General features: G+C 42.6%; 1 protein-coding gene across 1 annotated transcript in view; it reads left to right on the forward strand.

Moving 5' to 3' along the window:
- cps1 (carbamoyl-phosphate synthase 1, mitochondrial) overlaps positions 1-17,349 on the forward strand; it is a 255,494-nt gene that overhangs the window by 60,138 nt on the left and 178,007 nt on the right. The window contains exons 16-21 of the mRNA XM_084309709.1: positions 885-1,013; positions 1,698-1,842; positions 2,438-2,648; positions 5,564-5,762; positions 7,060-7,236; positions 16,817-16,935. Coding sequence (XP_084165835.1) covers positions 885-1,013; positions 1,698-1,842; positions 2,438-2,648; positions 5,564-5,762; positions 7,060-7,236; positions 16,817-16,935 — 980 coding nt within the window. The remainder of the gene's footprint in view (positions 1-884; positions 1,014-1,697; positions 1,843-2,437; positions 2,649-5,563; positions 5,763-7,059; positions 7,237-16,816; positions 16,936-17,349) is intronic.

Consider the following 17,349-nt stretch of genomic DNA (forward strand, 5'->3'; position numbering starts at 1 on the left):
TTCAGCCCAATTGTTTATTCATTTCACTGCAAACCATCTGATCAATATATCACCCATACTACATAAAGCATTTACTGACGATCACGGAATTATAAACGACCCCCCCCCCCCCCCCCCCCCCCCTTTCCTCCGTGCATGATGACGCATAACGTATACGGATCATATACAGTTACACGGCAATCAATAATCTATATATGCGTTTAGGCCTATAACTCACGTTCTAGGAATTACTGCAGAAAACCATAAAAACATACTTATATTCTAGACGGTATTTTTGTATGAATGTATGAATGAAAAAGTATAACGTTCCTACATCCTGAACGATAGATAATCGATGTTGAATGGGCCATAGTAATGTCAATTTAGCAATACAATTTAAAAAGTTATAGCCCTGCAAAGAAGGTGAACATCTCCATAGGCTTACAGTGGTGGCAGACTGGCTATATTGATGGATATAAGTAATGGCAGGGAATGTGTTAACCATAGCTTGCAAAATGTTCAACAGATTTTCAAACGGTTTGGTTTGTTATAAACGTCAGAGATGTAGTTACCATACTGCATACTTATAATGGACTTTCATATGAAAATAATTTCAACATGTCCACGCATCCAGAATCATAGCCACGTTAATAACGTTTGTAATAAACCAAACCGTCTGTAAATCCGTCAAGATTTCAGCGAGTTAAGAGTATTTTTGTTTGTGCCTTAAACAGCTACCATAGAACGTACCAGCATAGTTGACTGTGACAAGATGGCCACCGGTGAACTACGCTAGAGACTCCGCCTTGCACCATCTAGTTATATATATATCTATGGGATCAGCAGGCATTGGGGGTGTTTGGCCTTGAAGATGCCAAGCTGTAATAACGGTGTCTGTCCTCTAGGTGTCGGGTGCTCTGGAGGCAGCGGAGCAGATCGGCTATCCCGTGATGCTGCGCTCAGCCTACGCCCTGGGGGGCCTGGGCTCTGGGCTCTGCGGCAACAAGGACAAGCTGGAGGAGACGGCTCGCCAGGTGGGAGCACCACACAGAACACACGCAAAAGACCAAACTTGGACTTGGGAAATAGAGTAGAATGACATGAAGGTGTTACAATACCAGCTGATTGGATTAAATTAGATTCAAATGTATTGTCATTATACAGCACAAGTACAGTTTGCAGAAGTTTGGCATCCAACCAGAGTGCAAATAGTAACAGTAATAGTAATACAGTTACAGTACAATACAGTTAGTAATACAGTAATAGTAACAGTAAAGTGCGATAGTAATATACAATGGTACAGGTGATTAAACTGGGTATAAAATATATACATTTGTATTACTGAGTAATAGTGCTAATCAGATCTATATATAGCCTTGTAGTATTATTATGTACAGTAATGCAGGTATACAGACACTATGGTAATAAGTCATACTGGCCAGCAGCGTAACTAAGAGTAAGTAAGTAAGGGATATGTACAGATATAGATATACTATCTACAGATATGTAACACGGGTTATATGCAGGTACTGTATGTAGTGTACAAACCTTATGTGGATAAATAAATATATACTGTACAGTAAGAATACATATATATATATATATGTGGTATATACAGCATTATTGTACATGCTATCATACAGAGTTGATCTACTGTCTAAATGTATATATAGCCAAGGCCAAAAACTACATTTCTGCCTGTGTACTGTATGTTGTAGGCCCTGGCCATGAGCACCCAGATCCTGGTGGAGAAGTCGTTGCTGGGTTGGAAGGAGGTGGAGTATGAGGTGGTGAGGGACGTGGCCAACAACTGTGTCACCGTCTGCAACATGGAGAACTTTGACCCCCTGGGCATCCACACTGGTAGTCTAACATCCACACTGGTAGTCTAACATCCACACTGGAGTCTAACATCCACACTGGTAGTCTAACATCCACACTGGTCTAACATCCACACTGGTAGTCTAACATCCACACTGGTAGTCTAACATCCGGTAGTCTAACATCCACACTGGTAGTCTAACATCCACACTGGTAGTCTAACACATCCACACTGGTAGTCTAACATCCAGTCTAATATAAACACCTGTACATCTGTTCTATTCTACTGACATACACACTGGTAGTCTCGTGACAAGCTCGCTTCTCTTCTCCTCTCTTAGTTTCTTTTATCTTCTATTCTTTTCTCTCTTCTCTTCTCTTCTTTTCTCTTCTATTATTTTCTCTCTTCTCCTCTCTTCTCTTCTCTTCTCTTCTCTTCTCTTCTCTTCTCTTCTCTTTTCTTCTCTTCTCTTCTCTTCTCTTCTCTTATCTTCTCTTCTCTTCTCTTCTCTTCTCTTCTCTACCTCCTCCATCATCATCCTCTTCTCCTGACAAAGAGCAATTCCCACAAAGTCAATTGAGAGACTGGATTGACCAATTAAAAACCAGCCGTAACCCCTCTCTCCTCCTGCTCCAGGTGACTCTATCGTGGTGGCGCCCAGCCAGACTCTGTCCAACGAGGAGTACCACATGCTGCGTGAGACGGCCATCAAGGTGGTGCGCCACCTGGGCATCGTGGGAGAGTGCAACATCCAGTACGCCCTGCACCCGGCCTCCCTGGAGTACTGCATCATCGAAGTGAACGCCAGGCTGTCCCGAAGCTCCGCCCTGGCCTCCAAGGCCACCGGGTAAGAGCCGTGCACATATACGTTACTTCCTGGAAGGAACAAGAGGCTTTTTAGAGGCACCTGCCCATAGATATATATGTCTATGCACCTGCCAATGTTCCGCCATCGACTTAAAACACACCTCTTCAATCAATATCTGAAAAAATTATTACTTCTTACTGTCCTTTACTATCATGTACTGTATTACTATGTCTATACTACTATCTACTATGTACTATGCTACTATGCCTATATTACTACCTACTAGGGATGCACGATAATTATCGGGCCGATATCAGCAATTATGACGTCATCCCGATAAACCCGATAACATTATTGATAGCTCCGATAATATATAATACATTTTTTGGTTAAAAGAAATCCGGTGTGGGTGGATTGGGATGAAGGGCGTTTGTTTTTACTCTAGGCTCCTCCCGTTTTGCCAGTACTGTGGTACGACTGATAGCGTGTGGTTTAGGAAGAGGGAGTTTTTCACAAATCCAGCGCTCCCTTTGTCATGCCTGGCTGTGACGTAGCCACGTACGTTTCAGAAGCAGCACAGATGGTAAACAAACATGGCGTCGTCGGTAGTGTGGGATGTTTTAAAAGTTTCAGAGGAAAATAGTTTGCTTGCTATTTGTAACAAATGCAGAAGTTCCTCGAGGAGGGAAAGGGGCAACAAGCTATAACACATCCAACCTAATAAGTCACCTGAAACATCACCACCGCTACGATGGTGTATTAAAATCCGACGACGCGCGAGCAGCTAAAGGCTAAGAGAATCCAAAGCCAGCTGCAAAGGAAGCGGCGCGGCTTGTACCTATTGACGAGCGTTTGCAAAATTAAAGACGTTTGACAGAGATGATTTGTTTGGTTTATTTTATTCTTTTTGAGGCGTGCTGTCCTATAAATGCCAAGTAATAGTTGTTTCATGGACCAAGACCACAACAGTCTCCTATCCTATAGTGTCAAATGTTTTATCTACTGACAAAGCACAATACCTGTTGGTTTTTAGTTCACTCATTGTTCAGGGAAACACATTGTTAATGACATTGACGGATTGTGAATTTTGTGATTGACTCAAATTATATTTATTTGGAAAAATAAATATAGTCACTTTATTTGAAGAGTCAAAACTGTTCTCTTGGCTTTGTTTTGTTCATAGTAGTAATGCTTATGTCATGATACATCTGGTTAGGTCAAAACTACAGGAATATACATAAAAAAATAAAATTATAATACAATAAATATATATATATATATATTATCGGTTATCGGTATCGGTATCGACCTTGAGGAGCAGAAAGTTATCGGTATCGATATCGGGGTCAAAAAAATCAATGTCGTGCACCCCTACTACCTACTATGCTAATATGTCTATTAGGGGTGTAGCGGTACGTGTATTTGTCCCGCGAATTTACGGTACGGCCGTCACGGTGCTGTACGTGCAGCCATACGAAGAATACTACTAGGACCAGGTGAAACTAGGGTGGCACATTTTACAAATATATGCTCAATATCTTTACTTTACTTTACACTGGCTTACATTGATCTTTAACGTTGAATATTAAGCTTGTATTGCCAAATTTAGATGATGAATAAAACGTTGAAGCTTGTAAAGGTGACACGATGACAAGCGGACAGAAATTAACAATACACACTGACACTCTGTTTCTTCCCTCCTCCCCTCCCCTTACCATGAAGAATGAATTATATGTTTGTAACACAGCAGGGTTGTTACAATTTTACAGTTTTCTTTCGTTTTCTTGTTCGCCCAATAATGTTAACCAAATGAGACCAATGGAAAGACACACACACACGCCGCGCGTCGCCAACACACACACCAACATTCTCCCCCGCGGACTCTCTTTCACAGGCACAGCTGATCAAATAAAAATAAAAACATACTTTTCCGGACTGATCATCTGAGCTCCTCTCCAGTTGAACTGCTACTGTGTTTAAATCCAAATAATCCTCTGCCATTGTTGTAACATGTCATCTGTTCTCTAGTCTTCAGTCTCGTGAAGTTAAATCCTCTCTACAAGTGAAACTGAAACTTAACAAGTGTAACGGAGGTACCGCAGTATATCCACAGTCACGGGTACAAGTAGTGACGTGGCTGTGGATGGTAAGCGGTACTGCAAGTAAACTCACTCCCCAGAGGCATCCAGACCCGGAAGCAAGAAGTGAATTCACTTCTTGCTTAGTGGTCTGTGATGCCGCCCGCGACGCGGGCGTCCGGGGTTCAACTCCCACTCAGGGCGATCCCTTAACAGGGGTTGAATCGACTAAAACACAACGCAGACAAGATCACACCGGCTACACAAGGATAAGTTGTTAAAGGGGCAGTAGGCAATTAATTTACTCAGTGGATGCCTGAACACAGAATGACACCAGTATCACTGACTACCACGGCAAGCCTATAGAAAATTATTCTATTTAATAATAATAATTATAATAATTATCATAAATATATAATAATAATTATAAATATTTTTTTCCTGTTGTACCGAACTCGTACCGCACCGTGACTCCAATACCGAGGTACGTACAGAACCGTGGCTTCTGTGTACCGTTACACCCCTAATGTCTATACTACTATGCACTCAGAGTGTAGCACTCAAGTTCAACAATACCACTGACCCTTAGCTGCCAGAGGTGTACCCCTACTTGTTGTACACAATTTGTAAGTGGCTTTGGATAAAAGCGTCAGCTAAATGACTAAATGTAAATTATTGAGTTGAAAATTAAGGCTGTCCTTGAGAAGCGATATTCTTAGTCAACTAATAGTCATAGGGTTTGATTTTCACCCTGTGGGAATCCCAACCTGAGCGAGACATAAGAGCAAAATGGCCACCATGTTAAGACGGTCAATTGCATTGTGTGTCCAGCTCTTGCTAATCCTCACTTCTATACCATCGGCCCGTCTCTCCCAGGTACCCGCTGGCATTTGTGGCGGCCAAGCTGGCCCTGGGCATCCCCCTGCCGGAGATCAAGAACGCTGTGTCCGAGAAAACCACGGCCTGCTTCGAGCCCAGTCTGGACTACATCGTCACCAAGATCCCCCGCTGGGATCTGGACCGCTTCCAAGGCATGTCCCAAGAGATAGGCAGCGCCATGAAGAGCGTCGGAGAGGTGGGGGCTGATAGACGCACCACTCACTCACTCACTCATTCATGCTTGCGCACACGCTCACGCACGCACACTTGTATTTTGTTTACGGGGCACTAAACTAAACACACTATATTGCGCATTCATCGAGAATGCTCCAAACCCTTTTGGGGAGAGAGTGTCATCAAAGTAATCTCACCAGGCAGCTCAACGAGGACATGAATGTAGTGCGAAATTACAGCAAAATTCAAACTTAAAATACATATAAGCAAACGTAACTACTAGTAAGAGTAGGATATGTACAGATATTAGGGAGGTCCGATATTATCGGCCTACGGATATTGGCATTAAAATGTAATATTGAAAATTATCTGTATCGGTAAAAAAAATAAGAAAGAAAAGAGATATGTAATGTTAATTACCTGAAATGATTCCGTTTTTTTTGGGGGGGGGGGGGGGACGACAACGACGACCCTGCATATATCGGTATCGGTTGATATCGGTATCGGTTGGACAATATCGGTATATCGGATATCGGTAAAAAAGCCAATATCGAACATCCCTACAGATTATGTAAAAGGACTATGTGCAGGACAGGTAAATACAGACAGGTGTGGATAGATATATACCGGTATGTGGTGAGAATAAATATATATAAATGGTAAATGGTGCAATTTATATAGCGCTTTTATCCAAAGCACTTTAAAATGTTGTTCTTCACATTCACCCATTCACTCACACATTAACACACTGATGGCGGAGGCAACCATGCAAGGTGCCAACCTGCTCATTGGGAGCAATTAGGGGTTAAGTGTCTTGCTCAAGGACACTTTGAAACTTTAGAGGGAATCGAACAGTGAACCTTCCGATTACCAGACAACCGCTCTACCTCCTGAGCCACTGTCGACCCTTACAGTATATATATGCTATCATACAGAGCTAAGGGTTATATGCAGGTGTACAAGTAAGTATATAGAGGGGTTATATGCAGGTATATTCAGACAAATATGTATATATATATATATATATATATATATATATATATATATATATATATATATATATATATATATATATATATATATATATATATATATATATATATATATATATATATATATATATATATATATATATATGCGGTAAAGATAAGAATATAAGAATATGAAGGAAATGGTAAGACAATGATAGTCAGCCTGTTATTGAATCGGTGAAAGTTTTCATTTTGTTGTAACACTCCATTTGTTTCCTTGTTCCTCCGTTGTTCCCATTTAATGCACATCCAAAGCAACCTTTAGAATGTCTCCCTCCCCGGTGTCAGGTCATGGCGGTGGGCCGTACCTTTGAGGAGAGCATGCAGAAGGCCCTGAGGATGTGTCACCCCTCCGTGGACGGCTTCGTCCCCCGCCTGCCCCTGAACAGAGCCTGGAAGGGCCCCAGCGACCTGCAGCAGGAGCTGGGTGTTCCCTCCATCACCCGCATCTTCTCTCTGGCCAAGGTACACCTGGACTCGCCTCCCGTTGACCATATTCACATGCCATTTTGCTCTCATGTCACGCTCACGTTGAGATTCCTTTCCAACCCGTTTCCCCATCTCGGGTGACTGTTTGGATCACTAGCATGGCTAACAAGTGTGACGATCTTGTAGTCTGACCCACTGTTCAGATCGGGACACTCAGAATACTAGGTTCTACATGCAAGCGTTTTGTTTACATATATAAGTACAATCTAGAACAGGGGTGGCCAACCCGCGGCTCGCGAGCCGCATGCGGCGCTTAGCCTGTCAATGTGAGGCTCTTCCATCCATAAAAAATAATAATAATAATTTAATTTTAATTTTAATTTTTTACTTTTTCTTTTTTTTTTTACTCATTGCATAAGGACGTAGAATAAACATTTCCATTTTTTTTTAAATGGTCCATTTGCATGTTCTTGGTATCTGAATCTAGGGACATATATGGATCAGTGTCAGAAATAGTGTCTGTTACTAGGCTTGAGTAAATTGTAATGAACCAAAGGAGAATATCAATTATATATATATTTTTTTAAACCAGACCTGAAAAATCTAAGCAAATGAATAAAGGGAAGATGATTAAACAGAAGGTTTTGTAGATACAGTACTGAATTCTGCCATCTTTTTTATAATGTAAATTTCTCCACCATTTTTTATCGTATTGCAACACCGTTTTTTGCAAGACGTTCACATAAAGGTAGAGAAACTAACTGTGTTCTGTTTTATGGCAATAACGTTCAGGTTTGTGGGAGATAATCCCAAAAAATAAGATAAATAAAAAAGAAAATCCAGAAGTCAGATGATTGACAGGGGCTGGTGTGAGCTAGGTAGGGTAGTTTTTCGAAATTCGAAAGCCCTGAGTCTCGTCCTTCAAAAGACTACACTCACTTTTGGATGTGCCACTTCCTCCTGTCAATATGCGCCGGTTTCCGACTCAATGCCCTGAGATTTCTATAATCTTATATTTCACTAATAACAGTGAAAATAATTGGTAAACAAACGTAATGCTGAAAATATACACTTTTACTGTATATCTCGGGCTTAAGAGGTTAACCCTGTGAGGCCCAAATTAAAAAGACATTAGCAACTTCAGAGGCCAGAGGGTGGGACATATAAACACATTTACTATCAAATAGCATTGTGAGGCTGATTTTTTTTTAAATAAACATTATTTTTTTTAAATGGCTAAAAGTGATTCTGTAATTTTGCAACCGTGGGTCTCACAGGGTACTTTTAACCCTGTGAGGCCCAAATAAAAAAGACATTAGCAACTTCAGAGGCCAGAGGGTGAGACCTATAAACACATGAAGGGTGCCGTGACTGAAAAAAAAGGTTGAGAAACGCTGGTGGTGTGGCTCTTTGTGGTACCACAGTAATTTGTGTGGCTCTTAGTCTCTGACTGGTTGGCCACCCCTGATCTAGAACATACAACTTGGCTGGGGGGGGGGGGGGGTTATGAGAGTACAAGTGCACATTTGTACAAATACCATATATATGAGTTGATCCCTTACTTCCCAGCCTACTAACAGAACTTTTTTAATCGATTTAGATAATTGGAATTCATTAATTTCATCATGTCAGGGTTCTGTCCACTTTCAATGCTGTTTTGGTATTACCATTAGTAGTTGAAATACTTTGAATTAAATTTTTTTTTTATCTGTTTTCGATCAGGCATGTTTTGGCCCCAATAATTCAATGCAGTGCAACTGCTAGCGAGTCACACAGTGTCTTGGCCTGAACTTGTCATGCTAAATAAGACTTTAAACCTCAAGTGACTTGTTCTTGTTGGTAAAAATAGACCTGCTGTACAAGCATCAGGACACAGGGTGAAGTTATATCACGCAAAGAACACAATATACACAATAACTACTGCAAGAGGACAATATCCTCCAGGTCACCGTGACTTAAATGTCTCCTAACAGAGCTAAATGAGGCTGAGGCTGTCTCAGTGTCCTGGACGACAGCAGCGATGGATCTGTTCCCTTTTTAAATGTAGAATGAGATCATTGAAGGAGTAATGGCCCACATCTTATCTCTAGGCCATCAAACATCCATGATAAAACCTCAAGGTGGCGAGGCCAGCAACACACCAGCACTGGTACCTCAGCTCACTGCCCTGATGGTACCCACTCCTAAATGCATCATACCATGCACTAGCTATTCCACCACTTTGACAGCACTTGACCGCGCTCAGCCAAGAGGAAAGGAGGATTCATGCCACTGGTGTTGGCCTCATGAAAATGCTGATAGATAGATACAGTAGATAGGTAGATAGATAGATTGATTGGTAGGTAGGTAGTAGGGGTGGGCGGTTTAGCAGTTTGAACCGGGATACCGGTATAAATCTGTGCCACGGTAGAGATTTGACTCTACTGGATGTACCAGTAGAAGGCTACTGTTAGGCTCTTTGAATGTAAAAATGCGTTTTCCACTTTTTACTAGGGATGTCCGATATTTTCGTCCTACTGATATTATCGGCCGATATTGGCACAAAGGTTGTTATATTGGAAAATATCGGTATCGGTTTACATTTTTTTTTTAAATCTTTTTATTTTATTAATTTTTTTTACATTTATTTAACCTTTATTTACCCAGGCAAGCAAGTAAGAACAAATTATTATTTTATTTATTGTCAAAGTATGCATAATGTTGTGTTAATTACATGACAAGAGATATGTAATGTTAATTACCTGAAATGATTCAGTTTTTTGGGGGGGGGAACCCTGCATATATCGGTATCGGTTGATATCGGTATCGGAAATTAAAAGTTGGACCATATCGGTACATCGGTATCGGTAAAAAAAGCCAATATCGAGCATCCCTACTTTTTACAAATGTAACACACAAAGCTAGCGAACTGTGCCCTGCCATTACATGTCAAGAAGTTGGCCCATTATTGGCTACTAAAAAGAATTATGCATGGTGAAATGGAGGGCAGCCAGCATGATGCAGGAGCTCCCATTCCCCATGCAAACAATGACGAATAATTAGTTCGAAGGAAAGGTGCTTCTTCGTCCATCAATTTGACGTGGTTTGGGTTTAAAAAGTCAGACATTTAGCAGAAAACTATTCTCTGCAAGCAATGTTCAGACACAAGCAGTCCCTCCACTGGCATCCGCTAGCCGAGTCATTTTCCAGTGTTTGTATGACAAAAAAAGGAAACAGTGGAAGGACATTACAAAATTGAGCTGCTAATGTCAACTAAGCTGCTCCAAAAGGTTGGGCGAAGTTCATTTCATACATTGAGGAATAGGAGGGGCTGCTGAGCCCAATACCTCTCTCTCTCTCTCTCTCTCTCTCTCTCTCTCTCCTCTCTCTCTCTCTCTCTCCTCTCTCTCTCTCTCTCTCTCTCTCTCTCTCTCTCTCTCTCTGTCCATTCAATGATTTTAAGTAGCCAAACGTTCCTCCAGACAAACTAACTGGATAGTTGATGATAATAAATATTTCACTTCATAGCTTCATTAAATTATTTATTGATTTAGTTAGTTAGTTGGTTCACCGTTGGTTCGTTATAGAATGTTGTGGGAGCTCAGTGGCCTCAGTGGTTCTCAACGTGGGGTCTTTGAGGGTTTTCCAGGAGGTCAGAGTGATTACCGGTATTCTGCCACAGGACCTAGCATGTCCTACCATGCTCTGTAAATAGCTCATGTACAGATACCGATATGCCTACTTTGTTTACTTGTTTATTGCACTATGTTGCTCTATTGGTTGGACTCTTATTATTATTACTTGTACTATTGCACATCGTTGCGGGCGAGACCCCCCCGCATTTCACTGTATACCTGTATGCCATGACAAATAAAACTCTTGTATCTTGTATCTTGTATCATAGGTTTTACTTTCTCCACTGTTATCTCCCTCAACTCTAGTATTGACACAGTTATTGAATTCTGAACTTAATCTAAATCTTCTCAGATGTATACATGAGCTGCCTTATGTATATATACAACCCCCTCCCCCATACTCCCTGTCACTCTCCACTGTATCCAATCTCATTAACACATTGAGTGCCACGCCCCTTCCGGGAAGTGACCTGGCCTTGCCGTCCATTAACCCCATGTAAGCGTAGTTGTACTTTGTAGACCTAAACCTATATTTTATAGTATAGCTATGGGTCTAATAACGCCGTCGAGTCTCATTGAGCTGCTTCTGGTCAACGTGCAAAAAACGGATTCTTTTTTCATCTGTACATTTCCGTTTTATACCGTTTTGATGAACATAGTCCGGCCTCTTCTGAGCAATTCCAGGGAAAAGACACAAAAACAGCGTTTTTTGTGTAATTCAATAAACACGTTGTCATTTTTCGCCTGATTATCGGATCTTCCTGAAATCAACGCTAGATCATCACTATTATCCTTTGTCGTGCACGCATTCAATGTGATTTAGACCGGCGCCCCCCCCCCCCCCCCCCCCCAGACACATAAAACACATATAGCTTCAATCGCAGTCGAAATAAACATCAGATCAACGCAAGCTTTCATATATGGTGTCCTTACCTGGTCTCTGAAGTAATGCAAAAAAAATAATCCAATAATCTCATCGCCATTCCAGTTATCCACAGCGATCCTGCCTCCGACGTTGTTGGACATTGCACTTCAACGGGCGGGCGGGGTCAGTAGTCCAAACCATCCCTACAAGCGTGTGTTTTGCCGGAGTGTTTAGGACCCGCCCCCATGCCGCAGCTCGGTAGAGAAAACAAACTAACCCGTTTCTAACGGGGTGCAATAATGCCGGAAGGCGTTAGAGGGCAGTATAATACCGTCTGCCAGCTCAGACACACTCAGAACAGTATGCACAAGGTGCCCCGTTGAATTATGAATGGCAATAGATAGATCGACATAGACAGACAGACAGACAATATACCTGTAGATGAAACAGTTGCTTGGCTGTGTGATGGAGGACTCATGTTGTGTGTGTCCTGCCAGGCAGATACCTACAGTATAGGGCTCATGTTGTTATGGGAACAGAGGAACGGGACCCGTAATAAGGCAATACAACAGGTTTAAAAGGAAAAACGCCAAACGGCGTGTATTTATTCATAAAAGGTTCAAGGCAAACAGAAACAACAAAAACAAAAACGACTGTGGTGGTGTAGTGTGGGCAGGTCGGAAGCCTGGGAATATGAAGTGTGTATTTACAAAATGTGTTGGGAAGCAGGTGACTATGTGTGTGTGTCTTAACAATGTAGAATGGGGTCTTACCGTGTTGTATATGTATTGGGTCAGGGTTAGGGATGGGTATCGTTAGGATTTTATCGATACTACTACTCTTATCGATACTGCTTAACGGTTCGGTACTTTATCGATACTCTTATCGGTTCTTTTTTATTTAGCAAAAAATTTATAAAAGATTATTAAGAACAGAATCGACATTGCTTTATTATTCTTTTATATAACTATATTACTGCACATGGCTACTTTTTTATCAATTAATACAAGCAGTCAGATAAATTAACTATTTTGGGACTTTCTATTTTATTTAGAAAGTTCTTAAATCAGAATGTCCCACCCAATACCCAGCTGTTAAAAACGGTTCAATACTCCATGTTATTAGTAGAGGCTGTGACACTCATCCTTCCTCTAGCTACTAGGGTGAAGGGAACCCAGAATTTTGAGCGCTTTGCTCTCACCGCCATGACGAGCGCAGAGCTCGGTCTGTGTGTGCTGCGCTTCAGCAGCACGGAGCCACTGACTGGCACCTCCCTTAACATTTTCAGTGCCACGGACGACATTACTCGTTTTATCAGCCCCCCCCGTTGAGTGCCCACGACGACAAATATCGTTTTATTGTTTTATTAGCGATCTGAATTCATATTTCATCAACCGAGTCTCCCGTTGGTACACCAGCCCCTACAGGAGCTCAGATTGGAAAAAAGCGCCCCCTATCGTCTATCCCTGTGTAACTGCAGGTCAGTCGCTTAGACTGACCTGGGATCTGTAGATCTCTGGGGGGGAGCCAACTCGCTCCTTGTGTTGGCGAGCAGTCTGCTCAAGAGCGATCTGCTCGCGGGACGGGAATCAGCCTGGAATATATATTTACAGCAGCCAATAATCAATCAATGAGCGTGATCGATATTTGGAACGGCGATCAGGAATTGGAATAATCTTTTTGGAGAACATCTGATCTGAGGTAAGGAATCTATTTTACCAGTCTTGGGATAATCAGAGTTGTATTCGCTGAGATATCAACGTGTCCCCTATGTGTGATGTGGCTGTTTGGCTGTGATCGCTGATGAGGAAATAAGAGAATCGATTTTTCAGCTCGCGTCTATAGCGTGCATACGTACACATATACTATCGATAATCTAGCGTTTATTTGAAAACGATTCATAAATAGGCCGAAAAATTCCAAAGTTTTTGTGTATTCTAGAATATTCCAGTAAATGTCTTTTATCATGGAATCTTTATATTTTCCTTGAAAACGAGGGCTTTTCAAAATGCTATAAAACGAAAATGAACCGATAAAAAAAAATCCGCTTCGACAATGTTGACTGCAAACGAGTCATTGATAAGCTTACCATAAAGCTTACCATAAGCACGAGCAGTGAACTCCAAGCCCACGTGACTGAACTCAAACTGGAAAGAAACAGACTAAGAAATGATGTAAACTCCATGATCAAAGCAGCAAAAAAATATTTCATCAATGACAAAACCGAGGAAAACAAAAACAAACCACGTGAACTTTGGAAATTACTCAATAACCAACTAGGCTGCAGTAAAAAACTTAAAACCAGATTCTCAAACATAAACATAAAGACAGACAACACGCTCATCACAGAAAAGCTGGATGTAGCCAGTTTCTTCACAAACATAGCCACAACACTGGTAAACAAACTACCCTCCCACTCAGGGCATTATGGGGTAGAACACATAGTAGCATACTACAAGAACCTAGGGGTCCACAAAGACGACTTCAAACTGGAAATGGTAACAACAGATGAGGTACTCAAAAAACTGAGCGCCCTCCAACCCAACAAGGCCACTGGCCATGACAACATCCCCTCCAAATTCCTCAGAGACTCAGCAGCCGCCATCACCCCAGTCATCACACACATAATAAACCTCTCCATAAAACAGGGACACGTCCCCAAGGACTTCAAAATTGCGAGAGTGACCCCTCTGCACAAAAAAGGCAGTAAATTAGACCCAGGCAACTACCGCCCTGTTTCTATCCTTACCTCCATCTCGAAAGTCATGGAAAAAATTGTATACGAACCGGTCGAAAAATACCTTGCGGAAAAAAATCTAATCTACGAATTCCAATCTGGCTTCAGAACATCCCACTCCACTGACACATGCCTTCTCTATTTAAACGACCACATCAAACAAGAGGTGGACGCGGGCAAATACTGCGGCATGGTCATGCTGGACCTACAAAAGGCCTTCGACACTGTCAATCACACCATTCTGATTGACAAGCTAAAAGCAATTGGTTTTGATAGTCTATCAGTGAGCTGGATGCAATCCTACCTGGAGGGGAGAGAGCAGATGGTGGAGGTAAACGGTACCCTATCCCCCCCCCCCTCACAGTAAGCTGTGGTGTTCCACAAGGAAGCATACTAGGTCCGCTACTGTTCCTAATTTATGCAAATGACATGTCGTCAGCTTGTGACTGCAACTTGTTCCTGTTTGCGGATGACTCAGCCCTGCTGGTCGCTGACAAGAACAAGTTACAGGTTGAAAAAACCCTCAGCTCAGAACTAGGCAAAATCTGCATATGGCTCGCTGATAACAAACTATCATTACACATGGGCAAAACAGAGTCCATTCTCTTCGGTTCAAATAACAAACTCAGCAAGACCGACGGCTTCTCAGTTACAGTGGGTGACAATATTGTCACAAGGAAAGAAGATATTACCTACCTGGGTTCCATCCTAGAGGCAAATCTTTCCTGTGACAAAATGGCATCCAATGTAATAAAAAAAAGTCAACCAACGAACTCGATTCTTGTACCGGATCTCCTCACTGGTAAACAAGAATACCCTGAAGACTCTAGCAGGAGCACTCATTCAAGGGTACTACGACTATGCTTGCACCTCATGGTACCAAAGCACCTCAAAGGCGCTAAAAACAAAATTACAAACATCTCAAAACAAACTGGTCAGACTACTGCTTGACCTTACTCCTAGAACCCACCTCACCCCTGCCCACTTTGACAACCTAGGATGGCTTAGAGTAGACGACAGAGTACAGCAACTTGCAATGGGCCTGGTCTACAAGATACACTACACGACCAAGGTACCCATGTACATGACAAAATACTTCCCAAAGGTCAGTGAATACCACGATCACAACACCAGAGGGAGCTCCACAAATCATGTTAAACCCAGATTCGGCTCAAACAAGGGACTAAACACGTTTCGCAATTATGCCACATCAATGTGGAACGCCCTACCCAAAGCTGTAAAGGAATGTGAATCACTACCCACTTTCAAAAACACTCTCAAAAAACACCTAAGGGAGACTGCAACTCGAAACTGGCCCCTGTAAATGTCCGAACACAACCCCCTCCAATGTACAGTAAATTACCAAGTATGGTCTTGTCAATAATCCAATGTACAGTGTTTGTTTGTACAGGTGTACAGTGTCCCCCACCCACCCCTCCTACCCAACCCCCCCCCCCACTCCTACCCTACCCTGATAGTGTTAAGTACCCGTGTGTGTATGTGTGAGTGTGAGTAATAATGGCTCGCTGCGGCTCGCTTCTCGTGCAGAGACAGAGAGAGGAGAGATAGTTCGCAACATTTAAATTCCTCGAAAAAAAAAAAAAACTCATAGTAATAATAATTTCTAGAGTATCGATAGCAGTACCGATAACGTCGGAGCTTATCAATACTCCGTTTTTTTCTAATTTAGTACCGGTTCCCATTTAGAACCGGGGTCCGGGGGGCATCCCTAGTCAGGGTTGCCTAAACAACTCCCAGGAATAGTCGGGAGTCCCGGAGGAATTAAACACGAGAGGCAGGCGAGGGGGGGAAAAACACGGGGGGAGCAAGCGAGCGGAAGAAAACAACGAGCGTGGCGGTTTCGGGGATGGCGTCCCCCACACTAGATGAAAAAAGAGAGAGAGAGGCGAGGGTTAGTTAACCAGAAAACGGCAAAGCAAGCGTGCGTCCGTCCAGGTAGATACCTAGGGCTCATGTTGTGTACCCTGCCAGGCAGATACCTATAGGGCTCATGTTGTGTGTGTCCTGCCAGGCAGATACATATAGGGCTCATGTTGTGTGTGTCCTGCCAGGCAGATACCTATAGGGCTCATGTTGTGTGTGTCCTGCCAGGCAGATACCTATAGGGCTCATGTTGTGTGTGTCCTGCCAGGCAGATACCTATAGGGCTCATGTTGTGTGTGTCCTGCCAGGCAGATACCTATAGGGCTCATGTTGTGTGTGTCCTGCCAGGCAGATACCTATAGGGCTCATGTTGTGTGTGTGTGTGTCCTGCCAGGCAGGCCCAGGCAGATACCTATAGGGCTCATGTTGTGTGTGTGTGTGTCCTGCCAGGCAGATACCTATAGGGCTCATGTTGTGTGTGTGTGTGTGTGTGTGTGTGTGTGTGTGTCCTGCCAGGCCCTTCACAGCGGTGTCACTGTGGACAACATCCATCAGCTAACATTCATCGACAAGTGGTTCCTCCATAAGCTGCGACGCATCACCCTAATGGAGCAGCACTTGACCCAGTACAACAGGTGACTCACTCACTCACTCACTCACTCACTCACTCACTCACTCACTCACTCACTCACTCACTCACTCACTCACTCACTCACTCACTCACTCACTCACTCACTCACTCACTCACTCACTCACTCACTCACTCACTCACTCACTCACTCAGACACAAGGGTTGCATTAATGTACATCCTGTATTACTGGTTATTAGCTCAGTATTGTATGTAATAAATACATGAATCCACCGGGTGTCACTGTTGCCTTTTGACAGCTTGTAAAGTAAAAATTCTCAAATTATAGTTTAGTTATGTAGTGTGTGTGTGTGTGTGTGTGTGTGTGTGTGCGTAGTGCGTGTGTGTGTGTGCACGCACTCATGTGCATGTGTCCTTGTGGGGGTCATTGAGGTGTCCTGGTTGCTCATCATGAAGTTA

Source organism: Notolepis coatsorum (genome assembly GCF_963971535.1).
Source record: "Notolepis coatsorum genome assembly, chromosome: 3".
Taxonomy (NCBI): Eukaryota; Metazoa; Chordata; class Actinopteri; order Aulopiformes; family Paralepididae; genus Notolepis; species Notolepis coatsorum.